At 38.2% G+C, this 22490-nt stretch overlaps 1 protein-coding gene across 2 annotated transcripts in view; it reads left to right on the forward strand.

Moving 5' to 3' along the window:
* Nucleotides 1–22490, forward strand: part of ADGRG7 (adhesion G protein-coupled receptor G7) — a 69937-nt gene that overhangs the window by 9191 nt on the left and 38256 nt on the right. Inside the window, exons 2-11 of one of the 2 annotated variants that reach the window (XM_007986039.3) lie at nucleotides 1845–1958; nucleotides 2956–3060; nucleotides 5542–5654; nucleotides 7937–8086; nucleotides 9945–10045; nucleotides 15924–16063; nucleotides 16189–16296; nucleotides 18608–18771; nucleotides 19230–19385; nucleotides 22375–22487. In XM_007986039.3, the coding sequence (XP_007984230.3) occupies nucleotides 1845–1958; nucleotides 2956–3060; nucleotides 5542–5654; nucleotides 7937–8086; nucleotides 9945–10045; nucleotides 15924–16063; nucleotides 16189–16296; nucleotides 18608–18771; nucleotides 19230–19385; nucleotides 22375–22487 (1264 nt within the window). Of the gene's footprint in view, nucleotides 1–1844; nucleotides 1959–2955; nucleotides 3061–5541; nucleotides 5655–7796; nucleotides 8087–9944; nucleotides 10046–15923; nucleotides 16064–16188; nucleotides 16297–18607; nucleotides 18772–19229; nucleotides 19386–22374; nucleotides 22488–22490 lie in introns of those variants that run through there. The other variant, XM_073009608.1, reaches the window with a different exon arrangement.

Below are 22490 nucleotides of genomic sequence, written 5' to 3' on the forward strand. Positions count from 1 at the left end.
AAGACTCCGTCTCAAAAAAAAAAAAAAAAAAAAAAAAAAAAAAAAAAAAATTTGGGAAATTTTGACCATGATTTCTTCTGATATTTTATCTTCCCTATTCCTTCTCTTTTCCCCTTCTAGGATTCCAATTGCATATATGTTGGACAACGTGTTGATATTGTCCCATAGATTCTTGAAGCTCAGTTTATTTTTTAAATCTGTTTTCTCCCCAGATTTGAGAGTAATTTCTACCCAGACTTTGAGCTTCTTTTCTATATGACTCCTTCTATTCTGGGATAGCTACCTTCAATTTCCAGTTGTTCTTGTAGCCCCAAAGAGTTTCCTGTCATACCTTAACTCATTAAGACTGTGGCTTTCTGATCAAATTTCAGCCACTTCTGCCATAGAGACTGGGTAGTGCCCTTAGTGGAAATACCAAAGAAACTGGGAATACCTTTCAGTTTCTGCCTGTTTTTCTTTGCTGTCCAATGCATTTGAGTAGTTTTTTTTAAACGTTTGTGCATATATTAAAATTGTTATCTATGAGGGAGTTAATATGGTACAATCTATTCCATCATTATTGAAACCAGAACTCTACCTCCTGTATTTATTTTTATTTTTTATTTTTTTTGAGATAGAGTCTCACTGTGTCACCCAGGCTGGAGTGCAGTGGTGTGAACTCAACTCACTGCAACCTACGCCTCCCAGGTTCAAGTGATTCTTGTGCCTCAGCCTCCCTAGTAACTGGGATTACAGGCAGGCAGCACCACACCAGGCTAATTTTTGTGTTTTTAGTAGAGATGGGGTTTCACCATATTGCTCAGGCTGATCTCGAATTCCTGACGTCAAGTGATCTGCCCACCTCGGCCTCCCAAAGTGTTGGGATTAGAGGTGTGAGCCACTGCACGCAACCCTGTATTCTTAAAGTTAATTTGTTCGCCTTTCACTCTGTTTTACAATTTGGAAACCCTGCTATCCCCAACTCAAAATAACTAGTCATTAGAACCTAACAATTCTTTATCAGGTATGCATTCTGAATCTAGTGACACCCTAACTTGCTTAGAGTCACTGCTTGAGTTCTAGTTCTCATTTAGCTGGTTTTCCTTGCCCCTTAGCCTCAGTCATTTCCCATACTCCTTCACTTATCCTTCTAAAAAAATTCCTTATTATGTTACTCCTTTGTTTTATGACCCCTGTAAGGTTCCTTCAAGATTAAATCTTCTTGGTGTGGTTTACAAAGTCCCTTCCAATCGAATCTATGTCCTGATGTTGTTCCACATAGAACCAATACTACTAGATGTTAAACTCTCTTCTGTTCCTTAGACACATCAGAACTTTCCATGTTTTTGTGATTTTTGCACTTTGTATCCTGCCTACTTGGGTCACCCATTTTCATCTGGCTTTTCAAGATGTAATTTTAAAATCCAGTCCACATACTATCTCTTCCCGGATCTTCTTGGCTAGGTTACCTCTGTCCTCAACCTCTCTCCTATGTGTTTTTACTGTACTTATAAGTCTCCAAGTTGACTCTATCATCTATCTATCTATCTATCTATCTATCTATCTATCTATCTATCTACTTACTATCTATATACTTTCTGATTTCTCAGGGGATTCTAATCTCCTTGGTCAAAGCATTATGTGTTTCAACTATGTCTTTTTGGTATCCATAGCATCTAGTAAGCATTGTACATCTGGTGCAGATTCTCAGTTTTTATTTTATTAATGATGATATTACAAAGAATATTTCTCAGCAATGATACTCAAAGCAGTGGTTTTACGTATAGAAATTAAGTGGCTACAGGAATGAAAGGAGAAATGATTCAGCCAGGTCATGACTGCTCTGTTATTTATTGTTTTTTAAGGAAAGTCTGCTACCTCATCAAGCACCCCTACAGAGTTCTGCAGGAATGGTGGAACCTGGGAAAATGGCAGATGTATTTGTACAGAAGAGTGGAAAGGACTGAGATGTACAATTGGTAAATTACTTGGGATAATGCTAAGGTGTAAGGTTTAGGTCACTCTTGTGTTAATAAGAATAGCAATAAAGCTTCTAGAAGCTTCAGTTAATGGTTACAGAAACAATGGGTGTAATGATGATGGCTTTAGGATGTGTTTATCAGTTCAATAGTAAAAGATGAGTTTTCTTCTTGGGCAATTTATCAGTATATTCAATGCACCTTATCTGTTTCCTGACTACTAAGTTTTTCTGCAATCTCACAGCTGTGTTTCCTTCTGGCTGCAGTGACTAATCCAGGGCAATGAATGACATGATTCTCTCAGGTTCTTTCAATTGGTAATATGCCATAATACCCCATTTCAAATATCACCACTCTAATATATTTAACTTTTCTGAAATGAAGATGCATCTTCCTAAGAATATACTTATATTAAATTTTTATCTTTTCTTCCTTTACCTTGAAGAGTTATTATCAAGTTAGTGGTATGATTTCAATCAATTGTGTCTCAGAATCAAAGTTCAAGGCCATGTTTAAATTTGAGGTGTGCTTCTCGACACTGTATACTTCATGCTGTCTGCCTAGGGTTCAGAGCCCTATATATCCACTGCTGTCATTTCCTATACTCCTACCGGTCAATATATCCCACAGACCCCATGAATTTGCCTTTTTGCTTTGCCCACATCCTCATGATACCATTGGCCACTATAGGCTCTATATTTTTAGTTCTCAAGATTCCAACTAATCTGTTATAGTAGCCTAGCTCATATTCCCTCTCTACCCAGGTTTATATTGTGCACATTTTAACTGGAACCTGTATTCTAACATACTACTTATTCGAATGGCAATAACGTAACCAGATAGGAAAGTATAGAAGTTCCTCACAGGCCGGTGGGTTCTATAAGCCTTCTATTGCCTTTCAAATTTCACTGCATAGGTTCTGACCTTTGACTTTTATCTGGTTTCAATTTTTTTAAAGTATGATTTGTAATAAAGAATTTTTTCTCTTTTTTTACAGCTAATTTTTGTGAAAATAGTACCTATATGGGTTTTACTTTTGCCAGAATCCCAGTGGGCAGGTATGGACCATCCTTGCAAACATGTGGCAAGGGTACTCCAAATGGTATGTGTTTTCCCAAACATTCACTCTATTTACACAGAAGAATTACTATGCTGAGTCATGCCTCTCATACCTCCAACTCGTGTTAGGTCCCCGAAGGGCATCAGGAAAGGTTTTGTGGAAGGACTTAACTCCCTTTCATGATGCTAATGTTCAAAACTTAAGGTAGTATCTTACAAAATCTTAAATTTCCCAAAAGTTTAATATGAATCCGTTGTTTGTGAATTCCTCTGAATCTTTCCTCAATTGGTTTATTTTTCCAGCTTTTGCTTTCTCCTGGAGTTTAATTAAATTGACATTTGCTCCTTTAGTTATATAATTAAAAAAAATTTCTAATCAGTCAAAATTATGGACTAATATCATATCTATTTTCAGATTTCATTTTTCCAGGTAGAGATGCATGGTTAAGTCTGTTTATAGTTGGTAGTCCTTCACCTTCTTGGTCATTTTAGTTATCCATGTTGGAACATTCTCTAACTTCATTCTACTTTTCTTGACATGACTACATTACTTGTATACAGGCATTCAGAGAGTGAAAGAGTAAATAGTATTTTCTGTTTCTAATATGGTCCCTGATAATATTCTGTTTCTAATATGGTCCCTGATAATATCCAAGATTTTAATGATTCATTTCAGTGCCACATTGGGTAATATCTTCTGAGTGTAGGCTTTAGAAATTCCTAGATTCTATCCTGATAACAAGAGCCTATTATGCCGTTTAATTTTCCCTAATGTTTTACCTGTCCCTTGTTTGCCTTGACTTGCATCTGAGCAATCCTACTTCTCACATTATCCTGCAGTTAATTCGGTACTTCCTATGGGACTAGATATCTCAGGAATATGGCCAATTGTAAATCAATGACAAAAATGTTTGATAAAACTACTGCTGGCAATGGCCCTGAAGGGAATGTGACATTTTACTTAGATATTTATTTTTGTATGTGTCAGGGGAACTCTGAAACACTAAATAAATTACATGAATTGCTCTTTTTAAGTTGCTTTTTATCTTATTATTATGAGAAATTATGCAGATCTGTATTTGATTTGTGGAATTCAAATTGCTTCCGCCCATATACATCATTGTATTACTCCATTCTTGCATTGCTATAAAGAAATACCTGAAATGCCATATCAGTCATGCTTACTCAAGTATTCATGATCCTGCTCTCTCCATAAGTCCTCCTGAATTTTTTACTTGGAGCGTAAAAGGGGCTTCTACCATGTTGACACTTACTATACATACTATATATACCATACTTTACTATATGGTATGCTATTGATACCTATTATCTTGATTTTACATGTTTTGTGTGTCCTAAATATTTCATAATGGCTTATAAAACAGATACAACTTACAAAACATAACTGTGCTACTGAATTAGGAAGAGCAAAGGTGTCAGTCACATACCCTAAGAGTCATCACACTTGTTTAATATAGATTAATTCTTTGGGACAAGAGACTCAACATTTTTTATTTGGTTATTAATTTTTCTTTTCTGAGCACCTATTAGGAAAACATGTTTATAATATTTACTGTCAAATTTCAGATTGAGCCTATAATTTTACAGATTTAGATTCTAACTGTTGGCAATTTTGTTTTTAGTTTTATATTAACAATTACTTCTAATTACTCAATATTATATACCAAATGATCAAAATACTTTTCAATGATTTTTGAGTGGGGATATTTACACTTTTAGGTAACATTGAGGAAAAGATGCATCTGACATGCGTCCACTTAAAAGTTATTTATAGCCCATAAATACGTTAGAAATTTTCATTATGTCATGGTGTAGAGGTGAAGCCATCATATAAATTAAGAGTGACTCCAACTTTGTGCTTTACATGTTATTGAAGCAATCTCTAATTTCAGTGTTTCTAGTTATTGTCCCAAGAAGGAGCTGCCCAAAGCTGGTCCTGAGGAAATGTCTACCTTTTGGTCAGCTGTCCCTCTAATTATTTTCTATAGCAACTACTTAAGTATTAACTACAGAAAGGCAGTGAGGTAGGGAGGCTTACGTGATAATCCTAGGAAATAAACCAATGACCTAGTAAATATTTATTGAGAGGCAACCAAACATCTAATAAATACATAGAATATAGCAGAACTCTTTGTCTTTCAGCTGTTATCCAGATTTGCATAAAGCAGTCAAGATCAACATATAATTCAATATCTATTAGGAATTTTCCTATTGTTTCTAGTCTCTCAGCCTAGTATTCTGTCATCATATCCACTTGAAAGCCATTATGTGCCTTATTGTTGAAAGGTAAATCTTCCTTGGAAGACATCAAAGGAAGGAAATAGTCAACTGGTCTTTTGAAGTCCAGATTCAAAAATCCAGACAATAAGTGGTATCTGCCTAAAAATAATATGCAATAATTTTTAATAAATAACTTTTAATAAAAATTAGTTATTGCCTAAAAATAATATGCAATAATTTTAATAAATAATTATTTTTAATAAAAAATTTCTTTTTATTAAAGCAGGCAATCCAATGGCAGTCCGGCTGTGCAATCTCTCTCCATATGGAGAGATAGAATTACAAAATGTGACAATAGGAAATTGCAATGAAAATCTGGAAACCCTGGAGGAGCAGGTATGCCATATGACTCACTGACGGGCAACTGGAAGAAGTTCTGATTCCGTGCAGTTTCTTCAGATACCTGATGGTCAAATCAATGCTTTTAAAACTCTCAAATTAGAAATAACAAAAACTAGTGACCGAAGCCACTCTTATTTATTTATTTATTTTGAGACCTAGTTTTGCTTGTGTCACCCAGGCTGGAGTTCAATGGCACCGTCTCAGCTCACTGCAACCTCCGCCTCCCAGGTTGAATGAAGCAATCCTTCTACGTCAGCCTCCCGAGCAAGCTGGGATTACACATGCCACCATGCCCGACTAATTTTTGTATATTTAGTCGGGACGGGGTTTCACTGTGTTGGCTAGGCTGGTCTCGAACTCCTGACCGCAGGTGATCCGCTTGCCTCGGCCTCCCAAAGTGCTAGGATTACAGTCATAGTAAGCCACCACACCCGGCCGCCGCTCTTATTTTTAAAAGTTGACATCTGTTTGTGAAAAAGGACAGTTGGTTCATCAAATTTCAGCAAACGATAATCAATAGCACATTGAAAATGGCTTCATCTTTGTAGATCAGTGAAGTTTTGACTGGATATAGATCCCTGACATTTGAGACCAAAGGAAAGCCTCTTGATGGTGTAATTGGACCAGAATGAAGAGAAAGAAACTATAATCAAAGACCCTTTGAAACAGGAAACTCCAAACCTGATGCGGGTCTCAGGGCAGTATCTATGAGCAGGTGAAACAGAAAGTACATCTAACTAGATGTTTTTTTCATGCAGATTAAATTATTTTGGCTGAAGTTGTACCCAAATGCACATGCACGGAAGAGCTAACACTAGGGGACAAGCAAGGGGAGGAAGAGGAAACCAACCTTTATGTACAGCCTTTCATGTGCCTGGCATGTTGCATATGTTATCACATTTAATCCTTATAAAACTTCTGTGAGTTGAATGTTATTCCCATATTATAAATAATTATAGCCAATAACACTTATTAATTGTTGAGCACCTACTGCATGCCAAGTATTATGCCAAATATTTAATGTATTTATTAATCATATTTAATTTTTATAACACCATAGATAGGTATTAATGTATGCATTTTACAGATGAGGAAAATGTGGTTCTGAGAGGTGAAGCATTTTGTCTAGTGACCACAGACAGAAAGTGATAGAGCTGTTTTTTATTTAAAAGTTCACATTGTACTACCCTGGCTACCTAATCACAGATGGGCAGGGTAGCGTTTGGGTGGGGACAGGAGATGGAGAGTGGAGGTAGCTGCCAATCCCACAAGTTGTGCCAACCCACAGACTGAGGAAAGATGCTAAATTTGGAATCTGACAAACCAGAGTTTGGTTCTTAGCTCTGCCACGTCTAAGCTGTGAGAAACTTGGTTGAGCTCCCTAACTTCTCTTGAAGGTGCATGACTCACAAAGTTGTTTTGCTTATTAAATGTGATAACACCTGTAAACATCTAACGGAGTGCCTAGCACATAGCAAGATCTAGCAATTGAATTGGAGTTATTTGTTTCTGTCTACTGATTGGATATTGTTTCTGACACCCAAGTGTGAATAACTTGTAATATTGGTATAATTTGTGAAATGATGCTGCCATCTAGTGAAAACCAAGAGGCACACAAGAACACACACACACACACGCGTGTGCGTGCATGGACACCCAGCTTAACCGATGACAATATGGATTGGCATGTTTTAGCCCCACAACACAGAGTCCTGGGGCTAACTGGCACCTAGAGAGGTTATCTTGGCCAGTGCCTCCCAAACTACTGGTGCTGAAAAGCCAGTTTAAAAAATTTTGAACCCATTGCACAACAATAATTTGTGAAATACAATAAAAATAAATTACTAGAAAAATGAAATGAAAAATATGCATAAAACGCACACCAAAATTTTAGAACTATTAGATTCAACAGCAAAAAATTGCTATATAAATTTCTGACCAATTACTTTCAGTTTCTGTGCTTATCTCTCTATGACCTTCGTAACACACAGTGAACCAGTGCTGGCCCATGGATACACTCTAGTAGCTCCAATCTAGCTAAGGCAGCCCCTTATAGTTAATCAATCCTGTCAAACAGGAAAGGCTGGGAAAACCACTGGCCTGCATGTACTTTGTCCTTTACACAAGGAAAGATGCAAACGTGGAAAACTGAGTGAACATGATGTTCAGGAGATTGAGGCTCAGCTAAATTCCAACTTATTTACCTGTAGTTGCTTACAAAGTATTTGGACATAATTGCGTAAAGCTAGGGTTTTTTTTTCTGGTTTTTTAAACAGGTAAAGGATGTCACAGCACCACTTAATAACATTTCTTCTGAAGTCCAGATTTTAACATCTGATGCCAATAAATTAACTGCTGAGAACATCAGTAGTGCTACGCGAGTGGTTGGACAGATCTTCAACACTTCCAGAAATGCTTCACCTGAGGTAAAACTCACAAAGATTTTTTTTTGTTTGTTTTTAAGAAGGGGTGTTGGGAAAGAAAGAGAGATGTCCTGAACTCCACTCCTTATTCCACAATATGGATTTGAGCATGGTTTAGGTTGCTTAAAGGTATTTTGCATAGCACTCCTGAGAGGTGCTCAAAGATACATATAAAAAAAGGGCCTCTTGTCCAAATATTTTCTTTTAGGATATTCATAATGATCATTATCGTGTTGTCTTTTTTTTTGAGACAGAGTCTCATTCTGTCACCCAGACTGGAGTGCAGTGGCACAATCTCAGGTCACTGCAACCTCTGCTTCCCAGGTTCAAGGGTTCAAGTGATTCTCAGGTCTCAGCCTCTCAAGCAGCTGGGGCTACAGGCACACACCACCACACCTGGCTATCATGTTAAGTCTTTTAGGAAGTCCTGGAATGCATAAGTCTACTTCACCTTATGAATATGTTTACCAACTACATTTGACCTTACCATCCCTAGTGCATTCCAAGTAAATAATGTTTCAAGAACTTACTTTGGAACATGTGATTTTAAACTGCGATGCATTTCTATTAAGAATATTTACATTTTAGTCTTGGCTTTCTGAAAACTTTAAGCCTAGTTTACATTCCTGATATTTTAACCTGCTAAACCCTGGTACTTGAAAGCAAGTATACTCAACATTTACTAATTGGTATAGCTGGATAGTGGTCAAACAGGGCTACAAACCACCAGTATGGACTCAACCTGTGTACAACTTGAATATCCACATGCCCTGAAAATAGCTACTCCTTTCTTCCATTCCCTTGAAATGTTTTATTTCAGAAAAAAATATTTTTGAAATATTTTTCCTGCTGAAAAGTAAGTGGGATTCGAGTTAATAAAAATGGAATTGAGTGGCCGGGCGTGGTGGCTCAAGCCTGTGGGCGTGGTGGCTCAAGCCTGTAATCCCAGCACTTTGGGAGGCCGAGACGGGCGGATCACAAGGTCAGGAGATCGAGACCATCCTGGCTAACCCGGTAAAACCCCGTCTCTACTAAAAAAAAAAAATACAAAAAACTAGCCGGGCGAGGTGACGGGCGCCTATAGTCCCAGCTACTCGGGAGGCTGAGGCAGGAGAATGGCGTAAACCTGGGAGGCGGAGCTTGCAGTGAGCTGAGATCCGGCCACTGCACTCCAGCCTGGATGACAGAGCGAGACTCCGTCTCAAAAAAAAAAAAAAAAAAAAAAAAAAAAAAGGAATTGAAAGAGAAAATATTGACCTCCAAATGTAGAATTAATGGAAGGATTAACCAGTAGGCAGGAGGGCTTCAACACTCCCAAAGAGGGAAGTTAAATAGTAATCAAACACCAAAAGATCATCTCTCTGACACACTCCTGAGTTATTGATTGAAAGAAGACTACAAATTATTTTACTAAGTCTAATAGTTACTAAGTCTAATAGTTACACTAAGTCTAATAGGCATACTAAGTATAACTTAGTTATGCTAAGTATTATGAACTGTAATTTTTAACAACCAGAATACTGCAGTCTTCTTATTTTGTTTCTGCTTTTGTATCCAAGTATTTGATTTTGTGTCCTTGGAGTTTGGTGGGGATTCCGTGAAAGATCTTGCTATGAGGTGGAATTCAGAGACTTAAACCTCCTAATTCACTACCTTAATTTATATTTTCACTTTGCCCTATCTTGATTCTCTTGGTCATCTTAGTGGATCAAATAATAAACCTTTAATTTTGTAAAATGCTTGCCACTACATTATCATATCAGTGATGCCACTTGCTACGGTAATGATTCACAATGATAATGATGGTGATGATAACGTATGATATATGCTTCTCTGATGATCAGTATCTTCTCCTTGGCAGGCAAAGAAAATTGCCATAGTAACAGTGAGTCAACTCCTAGATGCCAGTGGAGATGCTTTTCAAGGAGCTGCTGCTACTGCTAATAATGATGCCCTTACAACGTAAGCACAAATTCAATTTGGAAAGAAAACTTGACTAAGTGCTGTTTACTTTCCTAGGCTAAAGTATTTCTCTCATGGATGCAGTAACTGATTCCTCTGGAATGTAGATAAGAGCTGTGACTTTCCACTTGACCTTCAGTTACTAGATGGAGTGGTATATGTTACCTCCTGCATCGAGGGGTGCTGGCCATGGCTTGGGAGATAGGGAGTAACTGGGCTGATTTAGATTAGAACTTGTTTTCCTCACCTTAGTTTGGCATGACCAAGGGGCAACTTCCATGCACGGCAAGACCTCTTCCAACTTCTTTTACAACACGTAGAGCTACAGAGAACAGCTCACTTTGCAGGACATACTGCCATCCCCCAAGCTGCACCTCACTTCTCTCTTTCCAAGGCCCTGGTGTGTTTGATTATTTTCCTTAGCTTTCCCGATAATGTTTTCTTGACCCCTTTGTGGGACTTGTGAGAGGGGTGCCCCGTTGACTCAGCCCACTCCACTCAACCCCTTGTGGGAGGGAACGTGTAGATGAGCAAGTGTGGGAATCAGCCAGTCACTTCTCCACTGGCAGGAGCAAACTCTCTGCAGGCCCCATGGCAGCATTCAGGTGGGGTGCCTGCAACCCCAAGGCCCCAGAGGGCATGTTACAATGCTCTGTTAACTCCACCGTCCATGGACAGCATTGCGTTACCAGCCCAGTGGGCCCTTTTCCTTGTCACATGGGGTGGCTGCCCTCTGCCAGTGAGGGCAAAGGGCCAGTGTAACAGACTTTTTGGGTACCTGCACTTGGGGGTCCCAAATTCTTGTCCAGTGCCCAAGAAGAATTAGGTCACATGGACAAATTGAAGGATGGTGAATGCAGAGAATTTTATTAAGTGATGAGGGCAGCTCTCAGTGGAGAGGGGAGCTGGAAAGCGTGTGAGAAGGACAGGATGCTCCCCCCTGAAGTCAAGTCACCTCTCAGCCTCTCTCTTCTGAAGTCAGGTTGCCTCTCACTGTCTCTGAAGTCAAGTCACCTCTTCCTGACGTCCAGACACTTCTCTTCTCTATCAACTGAGTCTGGGGTCTTTATAGGCACAGGATAGGGGAGTAGGGCAGGCTGTAGTTTTGGAAAAGGCAATATTTGATTGGTAAAAATACATTATTCAGAAAGAACCAACCAGTGGGAGAGAGTGGGTAAACAGAGATTGAAGTTCTCACTTTGGGTTTCAGACTACTTTTGGCTTAAACATTTCCCCCTGGGATCCACCCCTTTATGCTTAGAGTTTCTCTGCCTCCTCCTTTTCCGACCAACACTACGTTGAAAAAAAAAAAAAAGAACTCCACCTGCTTTCTCTCCTTTCTCCTCCTCTTTTCTGGATTACTGTTGATTGAACATTTGTATTAAAACTCATATACTTTATTCATAGAGACCCCTTATTGGTATTCACTCTATTTTTACCTTATGTACAGTTGTCAAAACCCTTTTAAAACTTACATCAGCATGCATGCTTTTGTAGAAAAATAAGAAAATATGTAGCTTAGCAAAATTGAAAAAATGATCTTACCTTTATTACCCTATTGACGTATATTCCAGGTTTTTTCCCTCTGTTTCTCTGTGTGTATATGTTTGTGTGTGTGTATGTATGTATATGTATATTACATACTATATTGATTCATAACTTGCTCTTGTCACTTAATACCTTACAAAGTTTTTTCTATAAACATCTTTTATATAAATATCTATACATCTACATCATAATTTTAGATTACTGCATTATATGAGCAAACTTTCATCGAACCAGTTATCTGCTCAGCAACTGGACATTTACATTGCTGGGAGTCTTTTAATGTTCTAAGTAATTAGCATTCTGGTACATAATCTTTATTTACACGACCCATTATTTCCTCAGGAGAAATTCCTAGAAGTAGTTCTTAGTTTTCTGATGATTACGGCCAGTACCTACTTAGTGTTGAATTTTCAAAGTAGAAAAAGCACAAAGGCACAAAATAGAGCATTCAAAGACTATAATTCTGAGAGGTGGTGGTAGAGGTTGAGTGAACAGTTTTACTAGCATACTTTGTGACTTCAGATTTCAGTAGGAGTCTGGGCCCTTCTCATGGAGAATGTGGATGTCTCTCATTTTTCTTGACATATGAGAAGGAAGTGGCCATGGGGTCCAGAGTCTATGTTCAGTGAACAGAGAGGCCAAGAGCCAGAGGGGGCTCCCTTCACAGCTGAAAGCTTTGTGTTTGCAGAGTCTTGCTAGAGGGGAGGAATGAATGTTTTTGGTGAGAAAGCTGAGAAAAGAGAAGTTGTGGGATTTGAACATCACAGGTCACAAAGCAGATAGGAACATTTTCCTAAAAATAAACAATTTTACTGGCTTAATATATAAAGGAAAATACAATTTTGTGTGATTTATATGCAATATCCAAATAGTTTTAAAGGAGATGGTTAGAGGATAAATAAAATTTTAAAGTATAGGATATATTGAACTATAAAATGGTGTAAGCATGCTCAATTCCTCCTTTTATCACTCTGAATTTCTAGTCCAATTCTTTTCTAATAATGTTCTATCATTTTATCCTCTACCAGTGTGATCTTTTGCATAAGCTCTTATGGACTCAGATCCTTCCTTCATTCATGTAGATAAGGCTTCCTCCTCTGCCTCTAGCCCCAAGGTCAGGTCACCAACCCTTTAGCTCTCTTTAGGAGAACACTCTTGATGAGCTGCCAACAGAGGTCATCTCTCCCCGAGAAGAAAATTAAGTGTTGTTCAGGACAACACTTGATTTCCAAACTCTATCTTCTGAACCTAGGCCAGATGCTGGGTTCCCTGACAGACATCAGGCCTTAGTCATCCATTTCACGTTGACTTCTTCCTTCTTTCATTCCAGTTTTCTCTTGGTGTGTCTCAGTAGCTCCCTTTCTATAGCATAGGGAGAAGTGGAGAGGGTGAGACTAAAAGGGAGGAGAGTGACAGGGCAGAAAGACCCTACCCCAGCCTCAGCCATCTCAAGTTGTCAAAGAGAAGGTCTCTAGTGCCCATTCTCTTTTTCTAAATTGAGAAGAGGCAGAAAGTCAATGTGGGCAGAGCTCTGGGGTTGTAGGGTTTCTGCTGGTGAGGGCATCATAGTACAATCAAGTTTAGGACTTCATATCACAATTTTTTTTCCTTTTTTTGAGATGGAGTCTTGCTCTGTAGCCCAGGCTAGAGTACAGTGGCACGATCTCAGCTCACCGCAACCTCCGCCTCCCAGGTTCAAGCGATTCTCCTGTCTCAGCCTCCCTAGTAGCTGGGATTACAGGCATGCGCCACCAAGCCCAGCTAATTTTGTAGTTTTAGTAGTTTAGTAGAGACAGGGTTTCACCATGTTGATCAGGCTAATCTCGAACTCCTAGCTTCAAATGATCCACCCACCTTGGCCTCCCAGACTGTTGGGGTTATAGGCATAAGCCACCGCGACTGGCTGACCTCACCATTGTAGACACTGGTTGCAAAGTCTGGTCTGTAACCTTAGACCTTTGATCTCATATTGAAAGTCATAATTACCCTGGTTTATCTGACTTTGGGAATGCAAAATGCCTCCCTAGCACTGACCACCTGTACATTTACATTTCACTTTTCTTTTTGTATTTCTCTTCTGGCTAGCCTGGCACCCACTCAGATTATCTTGACCAAATAGAGATTTATTATAAATTGGCATATGGGGTCTCATGGAGGTCCAAGAACTGGATCATAATATAGTAGGCCTTGTCAACCCAAAACAATCAAAAAGGTCAGAATCTAGTTTAAAGATAATTCACTCAATTGCAAAGTTTAAGGACAGCTGCCTGGGAAGCACAAATTCCAGAAAATGAAAGTCAATGTTTTGAAGTATATAAGTTTGGGATCATTTATATAAACAAAGTTTAGGGAAGCTTAACAGAGTTTTAATGTCTTTCTGTATAAGGCTTGATGCATGGTTATAGCGATCTGATTAGCTGAGGTGGTCTTTTTCTTTTGGGAAAGGTGTAATTAACATTCCACACTGAAGATGTAACAATTACACTGAAGACCTAACAATCATGAGCCAACTGGTCTGAGTTAGGTACAGGACAAAAAAGGAGGCAATTAATCTGTAACATAGATCAGTCATTAGAAAGGGGAAAGGTCTGGCCTCTCCGAGTCACTGACAGAACAAGAACAGTGAGGAAGAGAGTTAATCTATAATCTAATAAGCAGAAGTTGCAAACATGCTACACGCAATTCAGTCTCCAGGGCTTAACTTCCTTTTTGACCTAATAAATTGAGAGGGTCTTGAAATTTTATTTTCTTTTATTGCCGTATAGACCCTGGAGCAGGAAGATGACTGAGGATCCAAGGCAGCTTCGGAAGCCTTAGTAGAGAAGTTTACAGGTCTTTTTTTATTTTCAACAGGAAGAATTAGCCTCTTATTTTTAATTTGTGTTTTTTTTCTTAGGATATACTGACCTCTCTGGCTCCCTCTACATTATGACTTTCCTGACATAACTACAGCACTAATCAAAAAAATCTTGTGTCCAAGAATTTGATGACTTATTTTTGTCAGTTGTGCCAGGTGGATGACCACTATCTGGATTGGCTTCTCCGGGGCAGGTGCCCATCTGTAATCTTATCAGTTATGATAAGAGGAGGAAAGAATTACAAGAAACAAAAAAAATGACCTTAGAAGCAGCTGTGGTTAGAGCAACCCTGTAAAAGTGGGAACATGAAAAACACCTCCTGTATATCTACCACGTCTTCCTTTTAGCTTGCAAATGCCTGAGGGAGCAGCTGCTGGTACTCCCACTGTTCCACAGAGTGCTGACCTCTAAGTAGATACTCAACATATACTGTTGGGGAGAATGATATTCTTAGCAGGTTGGAGTTTAGTTAGGTATTCCTCCCATTGAAAGCAGCTCTGGGGTATGTGTGAATTGCTGAAAATGGTTTTATAAAAGGAAAACATTTCAATCAGAGGATCTAACCTGAATGTTTCCATACGAATGATGATTACATTCTCTTTATCAAGCAATCCTCAATTATTGTAAGCTTTCTCTTTATCTCATTTGGAGGTAGAGAAAAGATATTGTAGTGTCAGAAATAAAGATTTGGCATATAGAACAACTACATTTTGATGAAATCGTTTCATTTCTGGAAAAACTAGACTGAGTATTTTACATACAGAGGTTTTGTTTGGTCAAGTACAGAAATAGTTCAAATATATGGGAAACAAGAAAAAGGAAAGGTCTTACGACTTTTCTTTGGAGAACGCCAAATCGACAGGTTGCTGCTACTCCCTCCCACCTTCCATCTAATCTATCTGTGAACTTAGCCAAAGTAGAAAAGAACATTGTAAAAAACCTTCAGGGTCTAGTTCAGAGCTGAGGCAACGAGCTCAGAGCTCTGCTCTTTGTTGGTTCCATCTAAACTGTCACCTCAGGAACGAACAACTTACGAAACATGCTTTGGATCCTAAGGGATTTGGGTGAGAGGAAGAAGATGAATAGATGGAAATGGATTCTCACCACTGGAGAAAAAATTAGAAGTGCATTCCTTGCCAGTGGTGGGTGGCAACACCATCCTTCTGTGTGAGGAGCATCACAATAAACACTATTTCTTTAGGGAATTCTGTAATTCTTGAGTTCTGCCTTTTTGCCATCTATGCTCACAGGGTAGCCTTCAGTGAGGACGGTCCACCCGAACGGTCTTATTTAAGTACATGTAATGCAACACAACTCTAGAAAAGAAAACCAATTATTCTGAGGCAATTGTTAATGCTGTCACGACCACACGATTCTATGCTCATGTTTTTCTGCTGTAGTATAAGACAGAACACATACCTTTCATTTTATGACAAAATCTTGAGTATTAAGTTGTGTTTTATTATATGCAGGCTTATTGAGCAAATGGAGACTTACTCCTTGTCTTTGGGTAATGAATCAGTGGTGGAACCTAACATAGCAATACAGTCAGCAAATTTCTCTTCAAAAGATGCTGTGGGGCCTTTAAATGTTCGCTTCTCTGTGCAGAAAGGTGAGCTGTTAATCTTATTTGCTTTACTTAACAGTAAAGAGCGTTCTGCTACCGATGATGAATAATAATGCTCTACTCACGATAATGTAGACTTTTACAATTCTACTCTTTCCCTTCTCATATAGGAGCTAGCAGTTCTCTACTTTCTGGTTCAACATTTATACATACAAATGTGGATGGCCTTAACCCAGATGGACAGACTGAACTTCAGGTCTTGCTTAATATGACGAAAAGTAGGTCTCAAACTTCGTGACATTTTAAAAATTGGACTCGAATTCATGGAACTAATAACTTCTAATTTACTGAAGGAGAAATAATATCTACTTACTTTCATACTGAGTAATTTGCATTTGAGTATGTTTGAGCTCTGACATGTTATGGTAATCTCAACTCTACTATTCTAAGTCAAAAAGATAATTTCTTTGTTTTTTCTTTTTTCAAAAGCCTTTTGGAAGGTAGCAGAATTGAAATGTTCAGGCCATGTACACAAATATGTTTTCCTACAAAAATCTTGGCTAAGGTGGTTCTGTTTCACACTTACACATTTAAAACATGTTCAATCACAAGCTCTGACCATGTTTACTAGTGGCATGACACTGTCAGGCTCAGATGCACCCTGCACACCTAACCCTGGAGAAGTCCATGTAATTGGCACAGTCATCATGTAGTAGTATCAATTTTAGCTTATCTCCTCTCTATGGTGCCCACCGTGTGCTCACTATTATCCCACATATAACCTTTCAGAAATTCTTACAAGTAACTTGAAGTGGTTGTATTTTTCAAAGTCTAAAAAAAAGATAAGTAAATCAAACACACACATTTACTTTTCATTTCTCCCCAAACAAAAAAAACCCGATGCCAGAAAGTATATGTGTTACATAGAATAAATGTATAATAGCAGTGAAAAAGAAGAGAGTATTATTCGTGAATCTGGCACTCTGGAATTTGCTCTCATTTGCTTTGGCCACATGCTTTGTGATGGTAAAGACTAAATCTAAGTCTTCTATGTTCTTGTGCCTTTTTTCTTTTAATTTAAAAATACTTCATGCATACAGAAAAGTACAGAAAGCAATGTGAGGAGTACCTAGGTAACTACCAGCCAGGTAAATGAATGTCAATTTTTCCTATATTTGCTTCAGATCTCTTTAAAAAAGAGAGAGACGATATTACAGTTGCACCTGAAGCCCTCTACCTCACAAATCACTGCAGCCTCAACTTCCCAGGAGGAAGCAATCCTCCAGCCTCAGCCTCCCAAGTAGTTGGGACTATATAGGTACGCCCTGCTAATTAAAAAAAATAAAAAATTTAAATTTTTTTGTAGAGACAGAATCTCGCTATGTTGCTCAGGCTGGTCTCAAACTCTTGGCTCAGGTGATCCTCCTGCCTCAACCTCTTAAAGTGTTGGGATTATAGCCATAAGCCACTGTGCCTAGTCTCATTCTTTTATTTTTAAAGAAAGAAAACAAAAAACCCTTGCTTTACTTTTAGGGTTAACTTTTCATTTAGCGTCCAGGAGAAACAATTTGGTGATGTCAATGTACTGTGAACAAAAGCCAGCAACCCATCCCTTTCTCTCCAGGTGGAGACTCCAACAACTGCCACAGAGGAGGACAATTTGGGGGCTGTCGGGGCCTTGCCTGTCTCCCTCTCAAATCAGATGACGGAATACTCTGGTCTCACACCACAACATTTTCCTTTTATCACTTGTGAAAGGCAACAGAGTTTAGGAAATTAATTCAGTTAAAATACATACTGTTGATGCTTCTGCTGTTTTAAATATGCCAACAGTTGTCTAAAGTGTTAGGAGGCAGTCCTGGTTCTTTGACTGCTGCCGCCAATGGGCTGGGTGCAAAACCCTCCGCAGCAGCGATGGTCTTTCAGGATCTTTGATGAGGAGCTGATTCCTTTTTCCAATGTCCAGACGATGTTTCACAGTAGCCTGCTAGCCTTGGGAGAAGCCCATGATTGTCATGACACAGCAGGGGACAATAGTTGAAGAGATAGTGAAAAGTGCCTGCCTCAAAAACTCCACAGAAAAAGTGACTTGAGCTCCTTGCTCCGTGACTTAACACCACTCGTCCCCTTTGAACAGGAGACCGACCTCATCTGGGCTCAGCCATCCTGGTGTCCCAGCTTTGCTATTTCCTGTCTCATATTTTGTCATTGCAGGAGGCAACATGGGCTGGGGCTGCCCACAGGTCATGTTCACTCTCTCCATCTCTCATGTATAGAGCAAGACATTTACTTTATACATGAGATCCTCGCAATACCTTTTTGAGGTGGATTAGACAGAAATTCTCATTCCTATGTAGAAGGTAAGGAAACTGAAGCTCAGAAAGAAAAATTAATATGGTGGAATGGCCCACTATAGGTTATATGTATTACTTACATATTGCAATTAAGTAAAGTTTCAACCAGTAAACCATTTTTGCTGTACTTTACTAAAATATTAAGCAGTCATGCACTTCTATAACAATGTGAGATATTGTTTTTTGTTAACCCTACAGCTTACTTATTGATCTTAATGTCTTTTTCTCCCTATAGGTAACAGCAAGGCATGTGGCTTTGTAGTTTATCAAAATGACAAGCTTTTCCAATCAAAAACTTTTACAGCTAAATCAAATTTTAGTCAAAAAATTATCTCAAGCAAAACTGATGAAAATGAGCAAGATCAGAGTGCTTCTGTTGACATGGTCTTTAGTCCAAGGGTGAGTTTTTCATTGCAGATACAAGAAAAAAGTTTCATGCTTTCTGTCTTTCTGATGGTGGCAGCTGAGACTGAGTAGAGTAATACAGGGGAAGAAGAGAATAGGAGCAAAGGGCAGGAGTTTCCATGAACAGAAATAATAAAAATTCAGACCAATCTTGAATACCAAAACCAGGGATATTTTGAATAAAAGAAATCTACAGCAAAACTCTTCAAAAGATTCTTTGAAGTATCCATTTAAATATTCCTCCCAATCATATCTTTTGTCAAACTAACTAAGTGCAAAGTTAGCTAATTTAAATTTTATCTCCTTTTTTCCCTCTCCTTAATCATAATGAATGTGCTAATGCTTAGTATATATTTAATTCACTTCTCAGATGACTGTCTTACACTACTTGATTTTTTTAGCCCAATTAAACATTTAGAAATAGTAATTGTAATTGTCTTGTCAATTCACAGTACAACCAAAGAGAATTTCAACTGTATTCCTATGCCTGCGTCTATTGGAATTTGTCAACAAGGGACTGGGACACGTATGGCTGTCAAAAACACAAGGGCACTGATGGATTCCTGCGCTGCCACTGCAACCATACTACTAATTTTGCTGTATTAATGGTAAGGATGTACATAACAATCTCTTTCCGGATGAGAATTTTCCTTACACACAATTCTAGTATGTGCTCCTTGGAGATAACTTTGGGATTTAATTTACATAGATTCTCAACTCAGATTAAATAGAAAAACAGGAAATAAAATGATAGGACTAAAGGCTGGGTGCGGTGGCTCACCCCTGTAACCCCATCACTTTGGGAGGCCGAAGCAGGCAGATCACGAGGTCAGGAGTTCGAGACCAGCCTGACCAACATGGTGAAACTCCATCTCTAGTAAAAATACAAAAATCAGCCGGGCGTGGTGGTGCATGCCTGTAATCCCAGCTATTGGGGAGGCTGAGGCAGGAGAATTGCTTGAACCTGGGAGACAGAGGTTGCAGGAGAATTGCTTGAACCTGGGATACAGAGGTTGCAGTGAGCCGAGATCGTACCATTGCACTCCAGCCTGGGCGACAGAGTGAGACTCCATCTTGAAAACAAAACAAAACAAACAAAAAAATAGGACTAAGGTAAAGGCAAGTAGAACAGAACTTTTTGCTATGTGGTCTTAGGATAGACAGGTCAGCACTATGTATTTAATCATGGGAAGGGAGCCCATGTGCGCAAGAAAAGCTGGTGGACTCCATTCAACTAACTCACATGATCTGAAGCATAAACTTGTTATAGCCGGAGGTAAAGCTGTATAGCTGTGTGTCGGAGACAGGTTCAATATTTCCTTAGCTATATATGGACAGTTTAAATCATTACCCAAAGCTTTTCCCATTGAAATTGCTCAAGTTACTAAGGTTTTGCTAGAAGATACAAAAGAAAAAACTCTTTAATTCCTTCAATTTGTCCCCTAGTTTCTCCGTGTATTCTTTAATTCTTTTACTCTAAAGCTATACTGTGCAAGCAACTGATAATACTTAGCGCTGGTGTGCAGCTGTGCTTGCATCTCTCAAGGTTCTTGTGCTGACCCTTGTAAGAAGAGGGGCTTCTGTATGTTCTATTTCCAGAAATCTGTTATTCTGGTGAAACAAAAAAAAAAGTTTATATACTTGATGGAATGTTTTTTATGCATAATGGAATGGGGAGTTATAGAGAGTGTTCTTCTCCTTAGTAAGGGACTATTAATGTTATGAATCTCCCAAGGAGAAGCAGATGTTTGCATTTCCCAGTAGCTATAATATAGCCTGTGGAAGCCAGTGGAGACTGGTGGAACATACTTGTATAGCTTACATTATCAAAGCATAGAACCTTGCTTTTTGAGATAACTGTAGTTTTCTCATTTTAATTATAAAAACTCTCTTATTTTAATTCATTTGGATTATTTCTATTCTAACTTGTATTACAGAGAGGTCTGCTTTCTCAATCAGGAGATACAGGAGAAAAATTTAACTTTTTGATATCTTAAAGTCATAGGATCGTTGATTAGCTATGTAAAGCTCAGGTTGCTATACATGTTAAATGATACAGTTTACTACAGTTATCTATTCCCTTTCTTGAGGTTAGGCTTTCAGCTATGTCTTCTCCCTAGTATCTGACTGCCTCAATGCCTATGTACCTACATTTGTAATTGGTTTTGGTTTGCAATATATTTTTTTAAATGGCTGATTAAAATTGCCTGTGAAGTAAGAGCAAATAGGCTCTGAGTGAAAAGATTATTTTTAAAATCTGAACACCTATGAATCTTATGATTCTTTTCGCATCTACTTAGTATACTACACACATGAAATAACATAAAATTTTTGTTTTATTATTTTTAAATATGTATTTTGTTTTTATTTCTATAAAAGCAATACACAGGCATTGCATAAAGTATGAAAGTATATACTGAACAAAAATATACTGATATGGAAAAATGTTTATGAAAAAGTAAAATAGCAATTCGAGCATAATGCTATTATGTTAACAAACCCCTGTGTGTTTGTGTAATAGACATAGATAGTATTTTTAAGCATGTAAGAAAAAAAGATAGGCTCTCAAGAGGTAGGTGTGGTGTGGGGTAGCTGGCAGTATAAAGGAACATATGCTTTTTTATTAGGCCTCTATATTCCTTTCATATTTTACAAGTAAGTATACAGTGCTTTTCTAATTTTAACAACTTAAAAAATCAGAAAGTACAGATAAGCAAAATGAACTATCCATATCCAACCCACCCTGTGACCATCACCACTACCTCACCAGATTTCTAAGATCACAGACTCATATGGTATATATTTTCATATATATACACACATACACACAAACATGTTGAGAGATATATAAATATATTACACAAAAATAAGACTTTCTTTAAAAAATTAACAGGGTATGAGCATCTTTCCATATTTATGAAGATATTTCTGCAACTTTATTTTTAGTGCATCAACTTAGATATACTTAGAGTCCAGTTACACATAAAAATAATGTCATGAATAAGTGAGGCAACTTTTGACAATTTAGATCTAATTCAAACAATTTTGATTTTAGACATCAAGGAAGAGTATAAATAGTTGACTTGTGAACAACATGAGACTGTATGGGTCCACTTAATATGTGGATTTTTTTCAATGACAAAGTCTGCCCTCCACATTGGCCCTCCACATTCTGCATCCACAAGGAAACATAGATGGAAAATAACACAGTATTTTCAGAGTGTGAAACTGGTGTATGGAGGCCAGCTTTTCACATCAGCAGCTTCCACAGGACCAACCGCAGGACTTGAATATGCACGGCTTTTGGCATCTGCAAGTTGTTCTGAAACACTCCACCCTGCAAATACCAAGGCATGACTGTATATTTTTCCCTAACTGAATGAGTTAGATAATTACTCTCAAGCCTGTACTTCAGGTAAACTGCTCAGCAATACGCGGTTGATGTATTTCACTTTTAAATATATCAAGAGCTTTACAAAAGGAAGATATGTCTGGCAACTGTCTGGTTATTTTGACCCATGTAACTCTGTGATGTTGACTTTCATTAACATTTCAGGGATGATTATTTAAAAATATGAGTCTTAACTTGTTTTTCAGACTTTCAAAAAGAATTATCAGTATCCCAAATCACTTGACGTATTTTCCAACGTTGGATGTGCACTGTCTATTACTGGTCTGGCTCTCACAATTGTATTTCAGATTGTCACCAGGTA

The sequence above is a fragment of the Chlorocebus sabaeus genome, chromosome 22, assembly GCF_047675955.1.
Source record: "Chlorocebus sabaeus isolate Y175 chromosome 22, mChlSab1.0.hap1, whole genome shotgun sequence".
Lineage (NCBI taxonomy): Eukaryota > Metazoa > Chordata > Mammalia > Primates > Cercopithecidae > Chlorocebus > Chlorocebus sabaeus.